Below are 23,777 nucleotides of genomic sequence, written 5' to 3'. Positions count from 1 at the left end.
TAACCCTGTCCTGCAATCATTATTTTATTCCTCAAGTTTTTTCTCCCCCTTTTAGCCATAATTTAGATTGTTTTTTCAGCACAGTTAAAGCTTTTATCTGAGCTGTTGACAACTCTGCTGTTTCTGAGTGGAAAGTTTGTTTTCAGATGAAGCAGAGATGCTACTTTACATACGCAGTCAGCCTGTAAATCTGTAACAGGGTTAAAAACATGAAGTTTTGCATGTGACCTCCATTATTCACACACTTAACAGGGTGATCATTTATCCTGAATAAAAGAGGATCTGAGGATTGGATCAGAGAAAAAAACGAATTCTTGTTTCCTATCAGCTACAAAAATCTATTTTTATAACTGCTGCCTTCTGGTGCACAAACCAACTGAGTGCTAAATACAACTTCTGAGGTTTTAAAGGTCCATAAAGTAAGAAATGTGTAATTTTCAGATTTATTTTAAACAGTAATGATTTAATATAAACAATATTTTTCCTGCCATGACATTGGTGCCCTTTCTCAGTCATTGCTACAACAATCAGTGATATGAGAGTCAAGTACTGCAACCGTAAAAAACTAAGCTAATAAGCTATATTATAATGTCTGTTAACTAACCCTGAAATATTAGATTTACCCAAACAGCTGAAGTGTGAATGTTCAGCAGTTTTAGTTCAGGTGATGAAAGATAAAACCTACAGTGTGGACATGTGATGTCTCCATTAGAAACACAAACAAAATAGTGATATTACAGATCCAGTAGACTACTAGTTAATGATAAGGAAATTCTACTGTATAATAATTAATTACATCATTGTTACCACCACTTCTGTGTAGAGTCAAAGAAAAGTCCCTCCAAGTTGTGTTTACTGCTCCTTTGGCTTGTTGTTAAACTGTCCTGAGAGCACCTGAAAACAGTTGTAGAATATTTGTTGTTGACTCTTTGACCATTTGACTATAAACAATAATCCCAGACTGTGTTAATCCAGGAGTCTCTTCAAATTTAAATGGCTTTAAATTGAAAGATTATTTACTTTGTGTTTAGGAAGGACAGATGTCAAGATGACTGTTAACGTGTCTGGTAGCAGTCATACAACAAAAACCTCACTTTGTGTGTTTTAAGCTTAAAGAATATTTTACCAGGTCGTCACTATTTACTTTTGTCTACTTTTTAAATCAAATATCAAACATGATTAGTACTACAATTCTTGTAAAGTTCAAGTTATAAAAGAAGAATGTTTTGTTTTTTACTTGAAGCGCTCTTTACCAACTTTAAACTACTTGAGCTTTTAAACATGTCTTAAACTTGTTTGACTTAGCCAGCGTAGATAAATGCTGTCCTACACTGAGGACACAGCATGCCTGATGCTGCTTTTTATTAAAAAAAAAAAAAAAAATCTTTTTTTTTATCATTTCATATTTTCAGGTACTGAAGTGAAGTAAAAAATTTAGACAGTGTGTAAAAAGTTTCTTCCTCCACTGCACAGCTTTACAATCAGTTTTTACTTTATACGTTTCATGAAAATTCAAATTGATGACGCAACTAGTGTTTCCACTAACTGTCTATAAATATAGTGCCTTTAAAAACTATTGATTTTTTCAGTTTACCATGACAACCTGAATTTGGCAAAAAGTAACTCTGACATAAATGATTTTGAGGTAAAACAAAGACTATTGATGAATTAGTAAATGATTCATTGACAAAACCAAACTAAAAGTCATGTCAGCACGATGTGCAGGGTGCACAGCTCTTTGCTCGTCTACCACCATCACCATTGTTGCCAGACGGCATCGTTCTGTGAGCAGCAGCAGGTGGGGGGGAGACTTATGGGGACACAAGGAAGAAAAGATGGCGCCAAATACAGGCAAATACTGAACGAGAACTTGATTCCGAGTGCCAGAGATCTTCAGATTAAGACCGCAATGTTCCAACAGGGTAACGAATGTAAAATTAACGCCAACGCAAAACTGGAGGGCTCTCAGATGTAGAAAGTCCTTGACTGGCCCTGCCAAACCCCCCCAACAGGAAAACCAGGAAAACAATCTGTGGAATGCCTTGAAGATAAATCACCCCAGACACTCGAGACGAAAAGTATTAATTCATGGAGTAGAATCCAATTATCAGTTTTTATATTTTATTTAAAAAGACATAAACCAAGCAGTGAAATGACACAACTTGGTCTATGTAATTCACACTGAAATGTTTTTTCTCAGTAAATGAATAAAATTGTAGCAGAACTTCTCTCAAGCCAGCTGCTCTGTGTTTATCACCAAGTTAACATCTGTGGCCTATTCTGCATCGGTCAGTCATTTCCAACGATGTTTGATAACTGTCAATTCAACTTTTTAAACGATTCCAAGTTTCTTTTATGAGCTTGTAGAAGCATGCGTCATGTGTTCGTATAGCCGTGTGCGTAACTGTTTGCTTTGTAGACGGCGATGCTCAGACATCCATATATCGCTCCGATTACCTGTTTATCGTATACTGACCGGTTGTGTCTTTTACTGTTCAATGCATGGGACATTTATCAGAAGGCATGAGAACATTTTGTTGTACAGTACAGATAAGTTAACGGTAACAGTCAGTTTCAAAGTTTTTTTCTTTTAGTAACTGGTTCATTCATAAGCTGTAGTGAAATGTGTAGAGATAATTGACTTCATCTGCACAAATCTTCATGTCTTCAACATGTCTTTTTATATAATATTTGCTGTGACAATAAATGGGAGAAAAAGGAAACCAGTAAAGGTCATCCATAAGACTTGCCCTAACCACTAATTCTACCCCGACACGTGAATAAATAGTGTTTAAACTTTACAGAAATTAAATTAAGGTATGACAACAACACAGCTAATCTATTTTTCATGTGAAAAAACAAAACTGATTTTCAATTTTCTGCAAGCTCATTGTGCTCTTGATTAAAATCCAAATTTCCAAAATGAATATGAATCAAGCTTTCCTACATTTTCTGAATGCACTAGACTGTTGCAACAGTTAACATTTTGTTTAATGAACTGTAATGTACTTTTTCTGCTGTTGTAGCTTCGTTACACATCTCACAGGAGGAATATGATGCCATTATCAGTGCCAGTGTGTCGCGCACATCAATGAGCCACAGAGATGCTCCTGTAAATGTTTATTATTTCTATGATTTAGTTAAACTACAGTTTTTGTATTATGTCAATGGACAATTGCTGGTATGTGCCCAATGTACTGCATATTAACAAGGTTTGTCCATGTTACAGTAACTGTATATATTGATTAGTTTCATGTCTGCTTCAGTGTCCCAAAACTTGACTTTTAAAGTCATCTTGTATGATTTATATCTTGTGTGACCTGTTTTTCAATATGTGTGTTTTTCAAAGATGTAAAGTTGCATCATCTTTTGAAGGCAATTAAAATAATTCTAACTCTGACGATGAGGTAAGACTTTGTGTGAAAGGTAAATCAAGTAGGAGTAGTGTAGGAATGGTAGAAATTTCTGCACAAATTGAGGCTTTTCTTTAAATACCAATAATGTTTTGGGCAACCGTATAGCCAGAAAATCTTTACTTTTACTTAATTTTAATATTTTTGATTCTAACTTAAACAAACTGCATGAGAGATGTCAAATTAAACTTGGAAAATACAATATGTAACAACATTTACACATTTACAAAGTCCAATTCTTCTTTTTTTCCCACAAACCCTGTATAGCATTCATTCATCAGGAGGACAATCAGTAAGAATGGTGCAATTAATTGAAAAGCAGAAAAACTATTGAAGGATCGGGTAGCGGCACATTTCCTAATGCACTATTGGAGAACGTTAGCACCAAACTGTTTCAGTGAAAACACATTCTTTGTTCCTTTGTGTGCGCTCCCCTAATTAGGAGTCAAGCGCTTAGGTGCATAATAATTCACTGAAGCTCAAGGTCAGACGAACTGGCATGAAATCTTTATGAGAATTTCTGCCGATCCCTGTTGTGGGCCAACCATCCACCTGGTCCAGTGCTGAGGCTGGTGCAGTGGTGGTGAGAAAATCGGGGCACAAGCTGGTGAAAGGAAAGAGGCCGAGGTGAGGAGTGAAGGCTCGGGCTGGCAGTGGAGGTTGGAATGTGGTGGGAGGAGTGAATACATGAAATACAATGTCCAACTGCAAACAGATTTTTAACACAGAGAAGCACTTGGTGGATAATGCTAGGAAACATTTTATTCCTGTTTTTGGCTTTGAAAAGTTTTAGGTTTAAGGTCAAACCTGGCGTTGTATATTAACGGCTGTTGATGGATAGCCATGAAATATCATGTTGCCACAGCTTAAAGCCACCTGACCTTTATTTTGGTGCCACCAGTTGGTTTAAAGATGCTGTAAAATAGAAATGAAAATGGGTTTTAAATTTCATCACACCACAGAAGTAAGGGTTGTTAACTACCCATCAGAATTTGAATGAAAAAAAAAACACTGACAAGTATGTTAAATTACGCTCCGCGCTACAGGAGAAGCGGTGTGTCTGGAGAGTGAACGGCCGGGAGGGCGATGCTCGGTTCGGCTCCGCGCTGCAGGAGAAGCGGTGCGTCCGTGAACTCCGTCCGTTAGTGGGTCCAACTCCTTATTTTTCTCTACATACATTGAAAAATTCCAATCTTTCTCAGCTTTATTTTTCCGTTTTGTGCTTAAAAGCCAACATCAGCATGCAAACACATTAAATCAACATTAACATCATTCGGCTGTAAACACTACTGTGGCTGTTTATAGCGTCACAGAGCCGCCTGTATGGCTCCCATCTCTGGCAAAGATAACAATCACTCAGATTGTACTTTTCAGCCAACATAAAAGAGGTTACCCCGTGCTTATCTTTTGAGTAGATTGCTCCTCTTGTACTTTGTGCAAAATATAATGAGTTGAATTGTCACTGGACAAATAGAAAAAAGGTTTTACAAGTTAATTTGCCATTTAATCAGACAGATGGGTGCCCCAAGTTTTATAACCGACCTGTTAACACCACATTAAGTTGTGAATAGGCTTCTGAATAACTTAACTGTTTTACAGAGAGCAATTACAATAAGAAAAATATGAGCTAATAAATGTGACACAGATGTCATGAGAGATAGCACAGAAACCGTACTCAGTAACACAGAAATGAATGAAGAACCAGTACTTAAGAAAAAAACAACAAAAAAACACTTACGAGTTAATAATTCTTCAGATTTATTTAACTTTTTGATAACCAGACAAAAACCGGAATTTTCAAGTTGTGTTATCAAAAGAAAACAATTGACATATGTAAAATTAACATAATAGCTATTTTAAGAACAAAGACATAAAAACAAAACCCTGGAGTGTTATTTTCACATGTTGTAACAATCAGTTTTGTTTCATATTTGACCTGCTTTTTAATCCCACTGAGTTTAGGTAAACTTTGAGGACTCTCCTGTACACCCTGACCTGCCTCGATTATGCATTTTTCCCTCAGAACTCCTTTGGTCGGGTACGTCGCGCTCTACTGGTTGGAGACCTCTGATGTAAGGAGTGAGGGAATGCACACATGGGAATTTACTATTTATATTCAGTGTGAATTCAAACTACAAAAACCGGGAGACAGGCGGACACTTGAGGAAAATACTTTTATGTAATGCCTTTTAAAAAGTGACATATGTTTAAGTGACAAGCTCCTTTAAGTCTAAAATGTTATCTTAATATCCAACTAAAATAGCTTTCAGAGATAATTATCTTGATTACAACTCTTACATTTTCATCCAATTTGTTGACAAAAATTCTATTCTTCTTTGTAATTTTTTTTCCCATGTTTGTTTTAATACTGAAATATAGTAATTTTCAGCTGTTGGTTTGTAACCAGATGCACCCACAAAAAGCACAATAGTTTTTGTTTTCTCAATGGCAAAAATATTTATCCAGTTCAGAAAATATAGAAGTTAATATCTGGATTAAACCGATGAAGTCAGTTTTAAATCAATTTGTCTTCTTTGGGATATCTATTTTACACTGCTGAGAACAAATGTTAGCAATGTACAAGTCACAACCAGTATAGCAGTTAATACCCACAAATAAAATTGGCCAAGAGTAAGTTAAACTATTTAACACAGTAAAATTACGAAATTTCATAATATGTTGGTGTGGAACGAGGAAATAAAAAAAAATAAAGGACTTTTACTTTAGCCTGACTTTGGACTAATGATCAAACACAGAGCCGGTCACTTTGAGAGCTCATGTAAAAGACAGTTTGCCACAATGTTGATTTACAACAATGATTCTTACCTTTACAAATCAAACCAAATGAGTCTATTCAGTCCCATTGAGAGCCATTTCTTCAGTCTTTATCTTTATACAATCAAGACTGACTGAGTTGATTAAGTTTATTAGTGGTGACTCCCTCCAGCTTGATGTGCGCCCAACAGCATGTGTAGAGGTCACCTAATGTCATCCAAGTCTCCTTCGACTTAATTCTGCAAAAACGAAACATAACGGTCTCTCTCAAGTATGAAAAGAAACCAAAACATTTTTCAGTTTATCACACCAGTACATCTGTTAAAGACTGAATAACATAAAATATACTAAAGAAAATGGTAAATTATAGTAAATCTCACCTCTTTTTTTACATTTGTCCCGACTGATGGCGATGGAGAGGTCGGTGGACTAAATTAGAAGAGAGAAAAACAAATAAATTACAAAGCCATTTATGGTTTACTACAGTTATACGAGCCTGTTCAGAAGGTCACACTTTTTCCACTGTGGAATAACAATTACTGAAGTCACAACCTGTGCTTCTATTGTCAAAAAGACAAACTGGAAATAGACACGTCACCAGGGCTTTATTCGTCAGTGCAGGTCACAACCTCTCGTTTGGATACGTAAATGTAAACTGTAGGCAACATTGATAGTCGAGATTACAATGAAGAACAATAAAGAGATGAGCCCTCTTTGATAAAACTCCCACAAATTCTACCCACTCAAACATTCTTCATTTACAGCCTCCATCGCAGTCTGTGCAGGGCAGACAGCGAGGACCTTAGCTTGACTCATCCATGCAAATTATAAAAGAACAGATGTGTCCGTTTCCACCTTTACTCATCCCGTTATCTTTATTCTGCTCAGACATACTGCTGCTTGCACAAATTTCAGTCGCTCCAACCTAACCCGTCCTCCTGGTTCCTTCTGTTTGCTCGCGAAACTCCTGCACATGCAGCATGAGCACAGATGTTCCAAGCAGCAAGTTCCCAATTCAATTCCTGCCTAGTTCATTACTGTATGCCCACTTTATTTACCCATTTACCCATGTTGTCTTTAGCCTTTTCCTCATGTGTTTGTTATACTGTTTTGTATCTGTGCTGTTTGTGTCTCTGTGTGGACTGTGCTGACAGGTCATCATTGTAAATGAGAATTGGTTCTCAATTGATTTTACCTGGTTAAATAAAGGTCATATATATATATGCCATTCTGCTACTCTTCCCCACAATCCTGTCTATCTCAATTACAACCAATTAAGAAAGGAAAAAAAAAAGTATTTAAATAAAAAACTAGAAATACAGCTTTACAGTTTATGCCTCTGCCAACCAATCAATTTGCAATTTACATCCATGATTGACTAGACTTCTACGCAGTTTCTAAAAAAGTTGGGATGCTGTGTAAAATGTAAATAAAAAATGAAAAAAGAACGTGATGATTTGCAAATCATGTAAACCCATATTGATTTGAAAATAGACCAAAGCCAACATATCAAATGTTGAAACAGAGATATTCTAGTGTTTTATTAAACATTTGAAGGCATCAACACGTTTCAAATAAGTTGGCCAAAAGAAAGACTGGAAAAGTTGTAGAATGCAAAAAAAAAAAAAAAAAAAATAACACCTAACATCTCAAACTAATTAGGGCAACTGGCAATAGGTCAGTAACATGATTGGGGATAAAAAAAATAAAAAATAAATAGCATCCCAGTCTCTCAACAGTGAAGGTGGGGAAAGGTCGACAAGGCCAAAAACCAATGTTGGATGACCAGGGCACAGTTCAAAAGCCAGCACCCATGACGGCACAGGGATGCATTAGTGCACATTGTATAGGTAGATTTTATATTTGGGAAGGCACCAATAATGCCGAACAATATATACAGGTTTTGGAGCAGCATATACTGCCATTCAACATACAACATCTTTTTCAGGGAAATCCTACATCAGGCAAGATTGGGTCAACATTTCACTTTCAAAACTCCAGCAACTGGTCTCCTCAGTTCCCAAATATTCACAGTGTTGTTAAAAGAAGAGGTAATGCAACAGTGGTCAATATGCCCAACTATTTTGAAATATGTTGCTGGCATCAAATTCAAAATGAGCATATATTTTTCATCAAACAATAAAATTTCTGTTTTCTTCTTTGATATGTTGTCTTTTATCCATTTTCAAATCAATATGGGTTTACATCATTTGCAAATCAACACGTTCTATTTTTAATCACATTTTACACAGCGTCCCAACTTTTTTGAAAACGGGGTTGTAATATTTCTAGTGAAGACTTTGTAGGTTTTGCAAGTTTATGCAAATATGCTCCAAATTCTAAAACATTGATGCTTCATAGACATCGTCTATTGTCTAGATTAGTGTCACCAGTTCAGCATCCAACCAAAAGTCAAATATAGTCACAATCTCCCCTTCTGTTCCCGAGTTATTACGTTAACCCTCGTGTTGTCCTCGGGTCAAAATGACCCGCAGCTGTGTTCAACCAAGTTCTATTTTATTTCTGTATTTTTATATTTTCATTTGTATAGGAGGCTGTGAGGGTTTCTTTAAAGAAACCCTCACAGCCTCCTTGTCACCAATGATCCCAAAAAAATGTGAACATAAAATAGAACTTGGTTGAACACAGCTGCGGGTCATGTTGATCCAAGGACAACACGAGGGGTAAATAATGGCCAGAAAAGTGTTTTTGCAGAACATCTTAATATCACAGTAAAGTTTACCTTCGACCTTTCACGTACAAAATTTCATGACTTTACCACTTTATCCAATTGGAATTTTTTGCAAAATTCTGTCATTATTAACATCAGAATTCTTGAGTTATCCACAAACGTGTTTTGTCAAGTCACAGTGACCTTTAAACATGAAAATCAATTCAGTTCATCCTCGAGTCTTGGGAACATCTTGATGGAACTTCTTCAAATTGGGCACAAACATCAACTGAGATAACGCTTTTCCCCAGAATGGTACAACCCGACGACCTGAAAACATAATGGCACTAGCTATGGTTGTTAACCACCCTATCAAAATTCCCTGAGCTGTAGAAGGAAAATATGGATCTGACATTCAACATTTTCTTGGCCACCTAGTGATAGCATTTACTTTACTTCTTTGAGTGTCCCTTCTGGTCGGTACAATTCATCTGCTTCAGCCTCTCAATAGACTTTTAATCAACACCATTGTTGCAATTAAAACTACCAACCTACTACTAACTCATAATTACAAGAAATTATTTTTACTCTTCAGAGAAGATTGTTGTTATCAGTCATCGCTATACTTAAAAGAACAGCAGTGATGGTGCGACCCAATTTAATATAAAGAATTTGAGCCTTAATATCAATGTAAGTCCAGTTTTTTTTCCAGTATTTTAGAAAATATATTGAAAGGCTACACTTGTGAGCCGATGTATACTTTTACAAAAAACAGTAAATATAATGTTGACATGGATACAATGAGTTGTACTGTCGGCTGCAAAATGGTGATTTATATTTGCTTAAAGTATAACATATTTGCCATTCACCATTTTTTGTGCACCATTGGATGTACTGACAACTGTCACTGAATTACTTTGATACAGAAAAAAATCTCTAAAACAGGAAGATTTTCATGCAAATTCTGAAGCCATTAAATTCCCGTTCCATTAATTTATTTCACAGGATCTTCTAATGATGAAAAAAAACAACTAATCATCAGGATCAAAGATGGGAGTTTACGACAGTATCTCATAATTACAGCAGTCAACTGTAACTAGCTTATTTGGCGGACTTAATTTCAAAAATGTTAAACCAATATAGGTTAAAAAAAAAACAACCCAAAAAAACCCCTCTAAAACTCCGTGCATTCCTGCAACAGTACATCGGCAGTAACTAAATAAAATAGTTACACAAATCAAAAAGATCAAATGTCCAAATCAAATTTGTTTTGTGGCCCATTTTCTGTTTTAAAATTTTTGACTCGAGCATAAATGAAAAACAAGTCGTTATTTGTTTATTGTGCTTTAAAAGGTCCAGATGGGCGGTAATTGAAACAGCAACTCGCTGTGCCCATGTGTTATGTACCCTAACTAAATTTTGTTGGCCAAAAATCTGATAGTTTTGCAAGCAAGCAGAAGCAACTTGAGTGCAAGAAGGAGGAGTTAAATGAAATCTGTGCGTGAGAAAGGACTGTTTGAGTCAGAGTTTTGAAGGACATCATTATTATATCCAAGCATGTAGACAAGAGATCACGCTCTCGCATTGAATGATCATGCTTGTCAATAAAAATCTAAATGTGGCCTCAAAATGGCAGAGGCCAAATGTCAGAATGGTTACCGGGTAACCATGTTACCAGATCCAACAACTTTGTGTGTGTGGGGTATTTCCAACACACAAACACACTCCTATCACATGGGAGTCTGTGGGCTCTAAATGAGGGCGAACAAATTAAAGATATAATCTATGACCTGAAGTGCCAAACAGCTTGACGTAGTAAACATCTTAATAGTGTGCAATAAACATTAGTTGAGTTAGTTAGATGACGCTAATTTAAATGTAGATATGACTGCTTTTGCAAATAATATAAATCTTTAATATTTTTGCCTTCTCTTGTGGTTTTAGTAACTTCCTTCTACTATCGTGTAAAAACATCTGGCTAGTGTCCTGAGCAAAGAAAAAGAAACTACAGCAAAGACAAAGAAACAGTTTTGTACATACCTGCCAACTTGTCTGGAGGCATTCTCAAAAAACTTTGTTTTAGACGCAACACTGCGGACAAAAAAAAAAAAAAAAAAAAAAAAAAAAGACAAGTTAGTATTGGGGATAAAGATTCAGTGCATTTGAGGTTTCAAAAAACAGAACTCTTTATGATGCAATAGTCAGCACTCATCATGAGTCAAAAACGTACAATAACAGGCTCTTTAATCCATTCGGCACCCATTAGAAACCCACGTTTTTATTGGAAGCGGACATGTCAAATGACAGAATCACGGAATAACTCTTTTCTGGCATCGTAAAGGAAGTAAAAACAAGCTGTAACTACAAACAATTGCAAATGATCATCTTGCAGTTGGCTGTTTAGCAACATTGGCCTACATTTGGAGCATTTAGTTGAGCTGATGTAGTTAAATAATGACTCTCCTCATAGTTCTGTCAGTGCCAACTCCAGAGGGAAATATCAGTTTTTAACAAGTCAGGAGCACAACCAGGTGGATTTTGTGAATTCAGCCCCCAACGGTCAGACGTGTCAACACAGAGTTCAACTGTGACGTTCCGAGACGTCTGAGGGAGAACAATGGGTAAAAAAACAAAAACAAGATCTGAAGTGTGGTGCCATAACAATTGTGTTCTCCAACATGACTGAACACATCTGCTCAGAGCAAGATGAAAACATGCAAGTTTCTCACAATTATAGCTCCCCACCTTCCCTACTTAAAGGATTTAATGTGCGCCCTCTGCTCAAGCTTAAGGTGCATTGAGAAATGGCAGATGCAGATATGCACAGACCAGTGGTCACAAAAACATGTGTAACTCAGGTGCTGATGCTGATCAAGTGATGTAACTTGGGAGAACTTGCTCACTAAAGGTTGTAGCTTCTTCCTGTTCTCTGCACAGCACTGCACTCCAGTTACGAGCAACAGAAGTAACCTTGGAACTTTTTGATTGCGCCTGGTATAATAAAGATAGTCTTAACATTAAAATGAACCAAACAATTCTCGCGTATGCTGCTCCTGGCTTTCAGACTCGTCACAGTCCACGCCATCCCGAAGTCGATTCAATTACCGTAATTTCCGGACTATTGAGCGCACCTGAATATAAGCTGCACCCACTGAATTTTTAAAAAAAATAATTATTTTGAACATAAATAAGCCGCACATGTCTATAAGCCGCAGGTGCCTACTGGTACATTGAAACAAATGAACTTTACACAGGCTTTAACAAAAACACGGCTTGTAACAAAAATTTAAAAAAAATGAGTGGTAAACAGTAGCCTACCAAGAAAGTTATTGGTCACTATCTTCCTCCTCCTGTGCACTGAAACCACTGAAGTCATCTCCTTCGGTGTCGGAGTTGAATAGCCTCAGAATTGCTTCATTCGATGTTGGATCGTTCTCATTGTCGCTCTCGTTACTTTCATCCGGAGGCAAATTCCCCGCTGAGCTCATGCTGCCCTCTTCAACACGCAGCAGTCCAGCCTTTCGAAAGCCGTTGAATCCATAAATTAGCCGCGTCATTGTTTAAGCCGCGAGGTTCAAAGCATGGGAAAAAAGTAGCGGTTTATAGTCCGGAAAGTACGGTAGCTGTGCAGGCCACTGCAGTGAGCAAAAGACTTGTGTCCATGAAACAATCCTTCACAATGTAGTGCTTCAAAAAGGCCCCGTGACATGACCACCATCAGCGGCCTCCAACCACCACTTCCCAGACCAATATGAGCTAATTTAACCATGCAGGACCCTCAGACAGGCTTAACATTAATAAGACAAAGCAACTGTTTCAAATTCAAACAATACATTTATAAATCAAAGCACTCACAAAAGCGACTCCAAATCAGCAGGTTCCAAAGCACGTGGAAACAGCTGTTTGCAGCTGGCAGCGCTCTCTGGTGTTGTTACGTAACGCTAGCCAGTTTTTTTTGGACCTAGATTCCATTTAAAAATGACACCCACTCCACTGTTAAAAATCAACGACTGAGGAGTCCAAATCCAACGATAGCGCTATGCAGTGGTTTATGCAGTACCTGAAAGCAACACTTGAGCAAATGTACAGATATCCTAATCTGTACAAATGTATTTTAAGTAAAAGTTAAAGTCACCTATTAAATAATTACCTAAGCACAGAAAATATCAGATGCTTTAAAACTTCTACTCAATTATCAAACGTAGATGTTTGATAATAAATGTATTACAAGTAAAAGCTATTATCAAAAAGTCAGTTTTGAGTTTATTCTTTTAAATAGCAAAAGTAAAAGTCCACACTATGCAGTAAATGCTCTCTGTCAGTGATTTACTAACATATATACAACTCTGGAAAAAAAAAATTAAGAGACCATAAATCAGCATCTCTACATGTATGGCAGCCGTTCCATTCCAGTGTCTGTTGAGTTCCAATACAGGAACATCTGATTCTACTTAATGAGGTACTGATTAGGTGATCACCTGAACCAAATCTTATTTAATGAAGAAAAGTATAAAAACCAGTGCTGTGGTCATCACTGTCCTCTTGCAGTAGGACTAGCTGGATGGCAGAAACAGTGCTAGTAGTACCTCAAAAGTAATTGGAATTAAAAAAAAAAAAGTGACTATTGACCATGCCACAAGAGTTAAAAAGAAAAGTTTTGAGTGAGGAAAAGAAGGGTTCAATTCTGGTTTTACTGGCAGAGGGATACAGTGAGCGTCAGGTTGCTTCCATCCTTAACATTTCAAAGACGGCGGTTCATAAGAACGAGGTCAAGCAGCAGACATTAGGGACAACAAAGCTACAGACCGGCAGAGGACAAAAACGACTCTCCACTCACCGGGATGACCAACAACTCATTCGAATGTCACTCAACAACCGTAGGACGACATCAAGTGACCTCCAAAAAGAACGGCAAACGGCAGCTGGGGTGAAGTGCACGGCGAGGACGGTTAGAAACAGGCTCCAAGGGGCGGCTGAAGTCGTGCAAAGCTATAAAAAAGCCCTTCATCAACAAGAAGCAAAGAAGAGCCAGACTGAAGTTTGCAAAAGACCATAAGGATTGGACCATAGAGGACTGGAGTAAGGTCATCTTCTCTGGTGAGTCCAATTTTCAGCTTTGCCCAACACCTGGTTGTGTAATGGTTAGACAGAGACCTGGAGAGGCCCATAAACCACAGTGTCTCGCACCTGCTGTGAAATTTGGTGGAGGATCGGTGATGATCTGGGGGTGTTTCACCAAGGCTGGAATCAGGCAGATTTGTCTGTGTGAAGGATGCATTATTCAAGCCAAGTATAAAGTTGTCCTGGAAGAAAACTTGCTTCCTTCTGCTCTGACAATGTTCCCCAACTCTGAGGAGTGTTTTTCCCAGCAGGACAATGCTCCATGCCACACAGCCAGGTCAGTGAAGGTGTGGATGAAGGACCACCGGCTCAGGACCCTGTCATGGCCAGCCCAATCTCCAGACCTGAATCCCATTGAAAACCTCTGGAATGTGATCAAGAGGAAGTTTGATGGTCACAAGCCATCACACAAAGCCGACCTGTTTGAATTTTTGCACCAGGAGTGGCACGAAGTCCCCCAACAGCAATGTGAAAGATTGGTGGAGAGCACGCCAAGACGCATGAAAGCTGTGATTGTAAATCAAGGTTATTCCACCAAATATTGATTTCTGAACTCTTCCTAAGTTAAAAATGAATATGAACTTGTTTTCTTTGCATTATTTGAGATCTGAAAACACCATCTTTTTTGTTGTTTTGAACAGTTGTCATTTTCTGCAAATAAATGCTCTAAATGACAATATTTTTATTTGAAATTTGGGAGAAATGTTGTCAGTAGTTTATAGAATAAAACAAAAACTGTCATTTTACTCATGCCAATAAATAGTAAAACCACAGAAACTGATCATTTTGAAGTGGTCTCTTAATTCTTTCCAGAGCTTCCTTCAGTTTATCAGAAAAATTCAAAAGACCTGAAATTTGTACTTAAGTACAGTACTTGAGTAAATGTACTTCGTTACAGTTTTACCTCTGGCTGCTATGTTGGACTTGAGTGACGTTAGAATATGACGTTAAAATATTTTAATGATAAACAACTAACCGTTATATTGTAACATAAACTGTTGTCTGTATGTATTAAATCAAATGACAATCTTTTGGACGCAAGCCAGTCTGAGTACAATTGATAAGCCTTCAGCGAGGCTGTAAACAAGATGGAGCCTCATATACCACTGGTGGTATGTGCACAACAGTCTGGGAATCCCTCGCCTGCTTGATCAACAGAAAATTTTGATCATCAATTCATTGTTTTCAATCATTTTGTAAATTAAAAAAATAGTACAATTCTGTGATTCCAGCTTCTTTAATGTGAATATTTTCTGCTTCGTTGAATCCTTCATAATAATAATAATAATAATAATAATGTAAACATCGTTTGGTTCTGGAGTATTGATGGGGACAAAACGAGACATATTAGGCTGCACCTCTGGCTTTGGGAGACACTGGTCAACATTTTCGGACATTTTAAAGACTGAACAGTTGATCAGTTAGTCAAAAAAATACTTGCAGCCCTAATATGTCCCATTGTTTTTGATCAAAATAGCACATTCTCTAATCTACTCTAATATGTATTGGACCTCTTCTATTCACTCTGCATTTGCATACCTAAAAGCATGTGGCTGGAGACTCGTGTGACTCTGAAGAGCACTTACTAGGATATGGTCATGCCCTCGCTGCTGGCTGCACTTGGGGGCTTTTGTGGAGCAGGACATCTAGAGGGGGGCTCAGGAGGTCTGACTGGGGGTCTACAAATGGAAGGCTTCTCTGTGGACCTTGTTCTGGTCAGACCGTCGGAATCTCCTGCTAAACAAAAACAAGACAAAAAGAAAAGGTTACTGTAATAGTGATTGAGAATGTGTAGAAATTAGGGGAACTTACACAGTGTAATAATGGGAACTTTATAAACTATTTAATTTCCTCTCATGGCACTGCTTAAACACAGAAAAACTCATCTGTTCAGCAATATTACACATTTATTTTACACACAAGTTTTTTTCCCCCCCAAGAAAACAAAATCCCCTGATGCCTAGAAGTGGCTTGGATAACTCCATGTCTTTGACTTTATTCAGTACGTGCAGCTCTATGAATATGCATAACGTCCCTACCTCTATCTCCATCCAACCCTCCACAATCTCTGGCTGTCTGAATCAGTATTTTTGAGACTGTCAGACTGTCACTGCAGTTCCATAGTGGAAATGCTCAGTCATGGTTTTGACTACTTATTTCACTCCTAATGTCTTGTAGCATAAAAAAACAAACAGATGGAAATTTTAACAAGGTTAAAAACTTGATTTTCACTTGAGGAGGTATTCACTAATAAGTTCACTAATTCTGCCTGTCCATACAGGTACAAGTTGTTTTACAAACAAACAGCTGCCTGATGCTACTGAGAACATTTAGTTATGAGAGCCAGAGTGGTGTGAGTGGACCAAAAGAGTAAATTTGCAGACCATGAAACCAAAACAATGAGCTGAGAGGTGCTAAAATGCTCCATTTTTGATTTGCAATAATTATAATAACCAAACATCCCACACTGATATTTTGATAGCTACAATCTACAACACAGATCCTTTCTGGACACTTTACATCTGCAACCAAGCCTGGTTTCCTCCATCATCAACTATCACCTCTGTGCTACACTGTGTCATTGCATTTTACACTGATGAAACATTTTTCAGAATTTTATTTTTTTTCCTCAATTGACAGCCAAGTCTTGTGTTTGTTTAGAAATTTAAAAAAAAAAGTGGCAAGAGGCCAATTTCAGATGACCTTTAGAGGTAAATTTATATACATATATATATATATATATATATAAAAAAGGTGTAGCAGCTGCACATGTTGCAGCACATGTCATAAAGAGCAACACAACTATCACCACTACAACAGTAAACAATCAAATATTCAGTCAATAGGGAAAAAAAGAGGATTATCTACATGTAGCCACATAAAAGGAAAAATTATTTTCTTTTCCTGTTCCATTTCAATGTCCCCACATGTCAGACCAACACATCACAACTTTGCCTCCACATCACTTTACATGATATCCCTTCACTTGTTTAAATCATTAAAAGAAAACCTGGAAGAAGCTTTTTGCAGATGAAGACGTATGACGAGGGATTTTCAGTTGCATAAAAAAAAAATGGTCCCTCGTACCTTCTCTGTTGGCTGCCGGGCCTTTTGGTGGTGGCTTCTTGCTCTGGAAGGATTGTGCCCTGCTCACGTGGACTCCAGACTCCCCATTCGCTGCCGAAGCAGACTCTGGCCTCTGCCTCGTATCGTCTATCTTCCCAGCATCAGAGTCTGTTGATTTGGTCGACAGTCTTGGCATGAGCGCTTGTCTTGGTGGAGGCTCTCTTGGAGCGAGTGGAGCGGAGCTCACAGGTTTTGTCCGCTGTAGAGGAACGGGGTTCGCTGAGGCGTCCACGCGGGAGCTTTCACTCTGACCATCTGTTACAAAGAAACGGCATCAACAGCACAGAAACTTTAGACCTCAGTTAAATATGAATGTTTTCTTCTGTGATAAAAACTTGTACAAGATGCAGGAAAAATGTCCTCAAGGTCACATGTAACGATACAGTGTCAATACGACAGAGAATAAGTTTAACCGCTGAAGCCCTAGACAGAGAGGATTTGCTCATGAACTTATTCGGCTATACCAGGCAGCAAGTTCAGAACACTTTAATTTCACACGACAAGCTGCATGTGCTCCACATTTCTCTGCCACCATCTATGAGAAGATGGAGTCACACCCACTTAACAAGGGGTTCAAACAGACAGAAAATTACATGATTTAGCCAGAGGCACCGAAACAGACTAACGTGTGATAAAAAAAAATAATAATAATACATTTTAAAAAATGTAGAGTAGATGCATTTATTTGGACTTGAAATCAAATTTTAAAAGGCACCAAATGATTTTCTACCAACATTTAAGGATGATACAGAATAATAATACAAAAAAATAACAGAATTTGATTTGCAGAACAAATTCCATGTTTAGAGTGTATGCAATAATTGTTTTGATTGACACACACTACAATAAATCCCATTTAGCAAATGTCAAGGAATAACCCTGCAGGTACGCCATGGTACAAATCTTTCTGACTAAAATTTTTAAAAAAACAGAGGATGATGATGACATTCAGGCCAAGAGAGGCTGATAATTACTCTCTGTGTGCTGGAAGTGGTCGTGACTAAGAGCTTGATAAACACGAGCCGGCCGCTTAGAGATTGTGATGGGTTGCCGCTTTCTCGGGGTGATGCGCGGAGGAGGCACAGGTGGAGCGGTGCTGTCCTCTGGCATATAACTGAAGATCTGTAATCAGAGGACAAAAAACAAAAAAGTTACAGGAATACTTTCAGCTTCATACAGCCTGTAACTTAACAGAAAGAATGAAATGACATGCATGATAACGAGCAGAAAAAAAAAAAAAAAGACTGCAAACACACTTTTTTTCTGTTTTGTGGAGTCATGTTAGCAAAGTACAAATACAAAAGTGGTGACTCAACCTTAAATAAACAAAGGTCTCTACTGCACAACATCACAATAAGAACCATCTATCTACCACAAGCAGCAACCTTGTCAGCACGCCAAAGTTGTTGTATCTTGTTTGTTAAATCAGTATAAAACTCAAACCTTAAAATAACAGTAATTTTACGTTTTATAGGGGATTATGTGCACAAGGATTTATTGGCTGCGGCCATACACTGCTCCTGCTGTGAGGGAACTGGTCCTGGCCATAAAATAAAAAAAAAAGAGGTAAGTACACATCCCCCTGTTGTTTTTATGTACGGATTATACAACAATAGGTGCTGGTGGGTTTCATTACCGTTGAACAAAGCCAGGCGAGCTGCTTCTCCATGTTTCCAGTCTTCACGAAGGCAGATCAGAAAGTTGTACGACTGCTCCGGTTGTCCGCGAACGGTGTGCAGCATTGTGACATGCACAAAGCACAGAGAAGCTCTAACCTACTTGAGTAAGTATTCAAAGTTTCATCGCTTGATCAAAATCAGCACCCGAGTTACACATGCTTTTGTGAGCAGTGGTCCTGGTGCATCGGCAATTTCTTTAACCACCTGAAACTTGAGCAGCGCGCACATCAAAGTTTGGGACAAATTATTGGGGAACAGAAAGAAGTAGCAGGGAGCAAAATTAGGTGAGTAAAGGTGGCGGGGAGCGACATTTGGTTTGTTGTTGAGCGCATTGTCATGTTGGAGTGCCATCACGTTTTTCCTCAGACGCCTCAGTTTGTCACAGTAGATCTCCATGTTGACAGTCTGATTCTGGGGGATGAATTCACAGCGCAAAACCCCTTTAATGTCAAAGAAAACCCACCTGCTGGCACTCCTGATCTGATGCCTCTTTTTCGGAAATAAGGATGTTATCAAAACACCTTGCCCGGCTCACCGCTTCATTGCTGTAGGAATCCTGAAGGATGTCACGGGTCTCCGTTGCCAATTTCCAGAATCTGAGTCAAACTGTGATGTGCGCTTTCTGCTAAGGTTTCAGGTCCGTAAAGAATCAGACACACACAGATGACTGCTCACAAAATCATGTGCGACTCAGCTGCTGATTTTGATCGAGCAATGAAACTTAAATCACTTACTCATGAAGGTTACAGCATCTCTGTGCTCCATGAATGTTACGACACTGTGCACCATTCACGTGCAACAGGAGCAGTCTCTCAACTTTTTTGAGCCACCCTCCTATGGTGAGCTAACTAACCAGTTGTAGTAACTATTTTAGTGCACCAACTAGATATTTTCAATGTGTATGTGGTATCCATCCATATAAAAATAGTCAAACATATATCAAGTACTTCAACTTACCTTTTTGTAGTCTTCAATCAGAATCTCAACCACAATATTTTGGAACTTGATATCCAACATGGCCGCCACCGTCTCCTCCTTTGCTCTCATGAGTGTGGGTCCAAAGATAACTGCCATGTTTGAGGGAGTCATCAGGTTTTCATCGCTGTGGCTGCACACGCTGTCAACACATACAGGGCCGGGTTTAAATAAAATAATGTAGCTCAACACAGGGAGGCAGGGACACATTATCTCAGCTCATTTCAAAGAGAGAGAGGGAGGTTCCTCTGGACGTGGTAAAAAGACAGTCACAGCTGCTCGCACTCACCTGACCAGGTGTTTAATCAGCATCTCCAGCATTTCCCGGTTCTTCTCTGGTAGTTTGTAGGTAAGTGAATGAATTTCACTAAGTCGAAAGTCCAGATTATCAGACTCTGCGATGCAAAGACAACACAAGTTATCAAAGGGAGCCGTTTCAAATAAAAAGTTTATCTGTATAAATACAAGTTCTCCAAGTTAAAGAGCAATACCAGCCTGAAAATATAAGAAAATAATGTTTTCATGTTTTCTTCTATTTCATCTGAGGATAATCTAAAATTCAAATGCTCTGAAAAACTTTGTGTCAAAAACAACAGAAATTACACGTATAATAATGAAACAATATGCCACCCACTGCAATGGCATGAAACTAATAAAAGAAAGTCTCTGAAAGGTCAGGCTGTGCAATGAGGAGAGCCCCCCATTCAACTAATGAAAGCCACCAGCTGCCTTAATGTAACATCCTGACAGAATGAGGCTGATGCTATTAAACTCATTGTCTTCTTGCTTTTACAATGATGTTGTGTGACAGACTAAAACAAACAGTGGACTCTGGTTTCCTATAATGCCCAGAATGATATACTGCTGCGTAACAGGCTGCTCAACCTGCAGCGCTGATGAATCCTATTCATGCCTCATATCCAGGCTTTTTTCTTTTTTTTCTTTTTTTTTCCCAAGACAGCAGGGTTCATAATTCAGGCATCCCACTCCAAGTAAAATGTCAAATTCCCTGACTTTTCCCTGACTAAAAAGCTGAAATTCCATGACCTATAATGGACCAAAACCAGCCGCATTATCATGTTCCCATTCATTTACAAACTCACAGGGTTTTCAGTACAAAACTCTTCACTGCTTTAACCTACTGCACGATTATGCTTTTTTCGTTAGCATGGTTGCTCTCCTATATTTCATAGATCTATAACATTTTTACAAACTCGTCTATTTTTAATCACCCAGTCTTTGAATTCATCTGTCTGTGGTCAAAGCTCTTGAAATTTACATTTTCCTGCATGTTTGGTTTCCTAAGTTGATACAATAAAAGGCACATCTTCACTGAAGTGCTTGCCACTTGTTGATGAACAGAAAGGGGATAAAACCACTCAGACAATATGGGGAACACGTGAAATATTGTGATTTAAAAAAAAAAAAAAAAAAATACAGGGAAAATATTATATTTTGATAAGTGGCAACACGAATTTCCACATGCAAACAAAATTCCCTGACTATTCCTGCCTGGAAAAGAGTTTAATATTCCCTGGCTTGTGGAAACCCTGATAATTACTGCCCAAACTATCAGAAAATATGATCTGAAATTTTCACAAACAATGAAAAGAAATAGTTTCGCCCTACTGTATGTTAACAGGTCAGGAGACGAGCTAAACAACATATCAACCTCTGTATTGTTGTATATACATATAAAAATCTAAATGTAGTGGTAGCACCAGTTGGGTTCTACTATGTTGACGTATGTAACATTTCATTGGTAGGTCTCGATCCAAAAGGAGAATTTAATGAAGAGGCAGACATTGAAACCCAACACCCCCCTCCCTTCCATCTTCGACCCAAAACATGTCTTACTTGCAGCACACATGAGATCTCTGTGCAGACCGTAGGTCATTAATGGTTCAGACAGACTCCTGAGGAGAAATAAAGACACACAAGTAAACACAAGTGCAATCGAACTCACCACATCATAAGTGAGAAAGCCTAAAACGCAGTACCCACCTGTGACACGGTTACATTCAAGAACAGCGAGAGGGTGAAGCCTCAGTCATTTGTTAATTTTGGTTACAGCCAAACCGTTTCTGATGTGCAGATCCAAATCTATAGATACAGGGTGTCTGGGAGGCTAAGGTGCTCAGTGTGTATTTTCACATCGTTTTGGCCAATTATCATTATGATATTTATTCATAAAAAAAATACACTGGGTGCCAGAAAAAATTATAAATCACAAAACATTTGTAAAAATGTTCTACTCCTATTGACAACACTGAAAGGTGCTGTGAACAACACCTGGGTACGTCACCTTAGTGATATAACAGTAGGAAAAACCCAGTACATGTTATACAATAAAGCAGAAATCCTTTCACATCAGCTTACATACAAACACACAGCAAAGTTTCAAGTGAGTTGTGACCATTTAAAAATGTATTTAATGATAAATTCTTATATTATGATGTAATTTCATTTATCAGAGTCCACTCCCACACAAACACACCTGAGATAAAACTTCATTGCACTTGTGATGGTTTTCACATCCCAGTCGCTGCTGTGCAGATCCACATCTCCTGGGTTTGTCGGGTCTGTGAAAGAGCAAAGAGATACCGATCTCTTTGGTTAATCCAAGTGACTGGTTCACTGTGACACGTGCAAGCTATATTATATAACAGTTACACAACATGGCGACAGAATGCTGTGAAAATACTAACATGAACTTTATACTTGATATAGCTAACTTATTAGCAAACGGTTGCCAATTTACACCCAACAAACACAAAGCAACGCTGGCATTCATTTTAAGTTGTGTTTCCAGCCACCTCTCCGCTACCTGCTGGGGAAATATGTGGCTCTTCAACGGCTAAATGCTCCACCATGTTCTAGCCTTGACTGTCTGCCATTTGCTGCCGGGCACAGTTGCCCTACGAGAGTACATCAAAACCGTAAAGCCGAAAAATGCACTGGGTGTTTAATCTTTTAGTCACTACAAATAAGCCCTCGTCACAACCTGGATCGTCATTTCCTCCATTGCTTTTATAGAAAATATAGTTTAGAGTCACGTTAAGTCAAGAGCGCTGCAACCTGCTCATATTTCCCCATCACATTTGCACTCACCCTCACCAAAGAGTGGCAGAAACTATTGCAAAGTGAATGGGCAGATGCAGCGCATGTTGACAGGTCTATTTCCTTACCAAAGAAGGCATTTAAAAGCTTCTGCACTTGGATGTTGCTGCCAACTGTTCGGTACACTCCTTCTTGTGTGGTTCCTGGAGAGAGGAGAGAGGAGAGGAGAGAGGGGTAGGTATAAGAAAAAACAAAAAAAAGAAGGAGTGTAATCTAGACAAATAGAGAGCATTGGAAATGTACCACATGCTTCTCATAAAAGCCGAATTAAGATACAGATGTTCTTTCCTGCAGTTTGAAACAGAGTCAGACAGCATGCTGATGTGCTTAAGTGTTTAATTCCATTCCTGCAAGATGAACCACGACACTACAAAAACATATTGTGACTGTAGAGATAATTAGAGGTCACATGTCCGTGTTACTGAGGCCTTCACAGAACAGGTTAGAGATGGAGATGTGATGATTCTTTAAAACCTGAAAGAGGTTTAGTATTTAACGGAAGACATTTCTCCCTGAGAGCAGTCTGCAGGAGTGGCATAGACATGTGACATGCGACTCACCTACGCCCCCTTAAGGGCAAGTAAGAAAACTCAAACCTCTGCTAGGAGCATTTACCTTTTGTTTCAATGAAGTTGATGCACTTCCGCACAAACTTGAAGCCAATTCCATTCAATTCCACTGTGAAAGAAAAAACGGCACAGCAGAACAGAAGACAATACATTTTGAGACTTTCTTTTATTAAAATATGACCATATATGCATTCAGTGACACGGGATGTACAGACGTCATTTCAGACTTTGAGGATAATGATGACTTACTTTCAGCTTGCTTGTGAATTGGGGAATGATAAATCTGAAATGAAAAAGAAAAGTAAAAGGAAAGTGGAGCTTGTGGAAA

At 38.3% G+C, this 23,777-nt stretch overlaps 1 protein-coding gene across 2 annotated transcripts in view; it reads right to left on the bottom strand.

Annotated features, from left to right (window-relative positions):
* Positions 1–5,151: 5,151 nt before the first annotated feature.
* The window catches only part of ophn1 (oligophrenin 1), a 29,617-nt gene continuing 10,991 nt past the window's right edge, over positions 5,152–23,777 (bottom strand). The window contains exons 12-24 of one of the 2 annotated variants that reach the window (XM_069700521.1): positions 23,699–23,732; positions 23,496–23,558; positions 22,949–23,023; positions 22,258–22,342; positions 21,618–21,676; positions 20,050–20,155; positions 19,743–19,902; positions 18,081–18,228; positions 17,068–17,361; positions 15,567–15,717; positions 10,900–10,950; positions 6,569–6,617; positions 5,152–6,427 (exon numbers count right to left, since the gene is read on the bottom strand). In XM_069700521.1, the coding sequence (XP_069556622.1) occupies positions 6,422–6,427; positions 6,569–6,617; positions 10,900–10,950; positions 15,567–15,717; positions 17,068–17,361; positions 18,081–18,228; positions 19,743–19,902; positions 20,050–20,155; positions 21,618–21,676; positions 22,258–22,342; positions 22,949–23,023; positions 23,496–23,558; positions 23,699–23,732 (1,281 nt within the window). In that variant the 3' untranslated portion in view covers positions 5,152–6,421. The remainder of the gene's footprint in view (positions 6,428–6,568; positions 6,618–10,899; positions 10,951–15,566; positions 15,718–17,067; positions 17,362–18,080; positions 18,229–19,742; positions 19,903–20,049; positions 20,156–21,617; positions 21,677–22,257; positions 22,343–22,948; positions 23,024–23,495; positions 23,559–23,698; positions 23,733–23,777) is intronic. The other variant, XM_069700522.1, reaches the window with a different exon arrangement.

This window comes from Brachyistius frenatus, unplaced genomic scaffold (assembly GCF_029030835.1).
Source record: "Brachyistius frenatus isolate BFR_SWC_R1_liver_20210118 unplaced genomic scaffold, ASM2903083v1 Contig_34, whole genome shotgun sequence".
Lineage (NCBI taxonomy): Eukaryota > Metazoa > Chordata > Actinopteri > Embiotocidae > Brachyistius > Brachyistius frenatus.
This window is presented reverse-complemented; position numbering and strand designations above follow the sequence as displayed.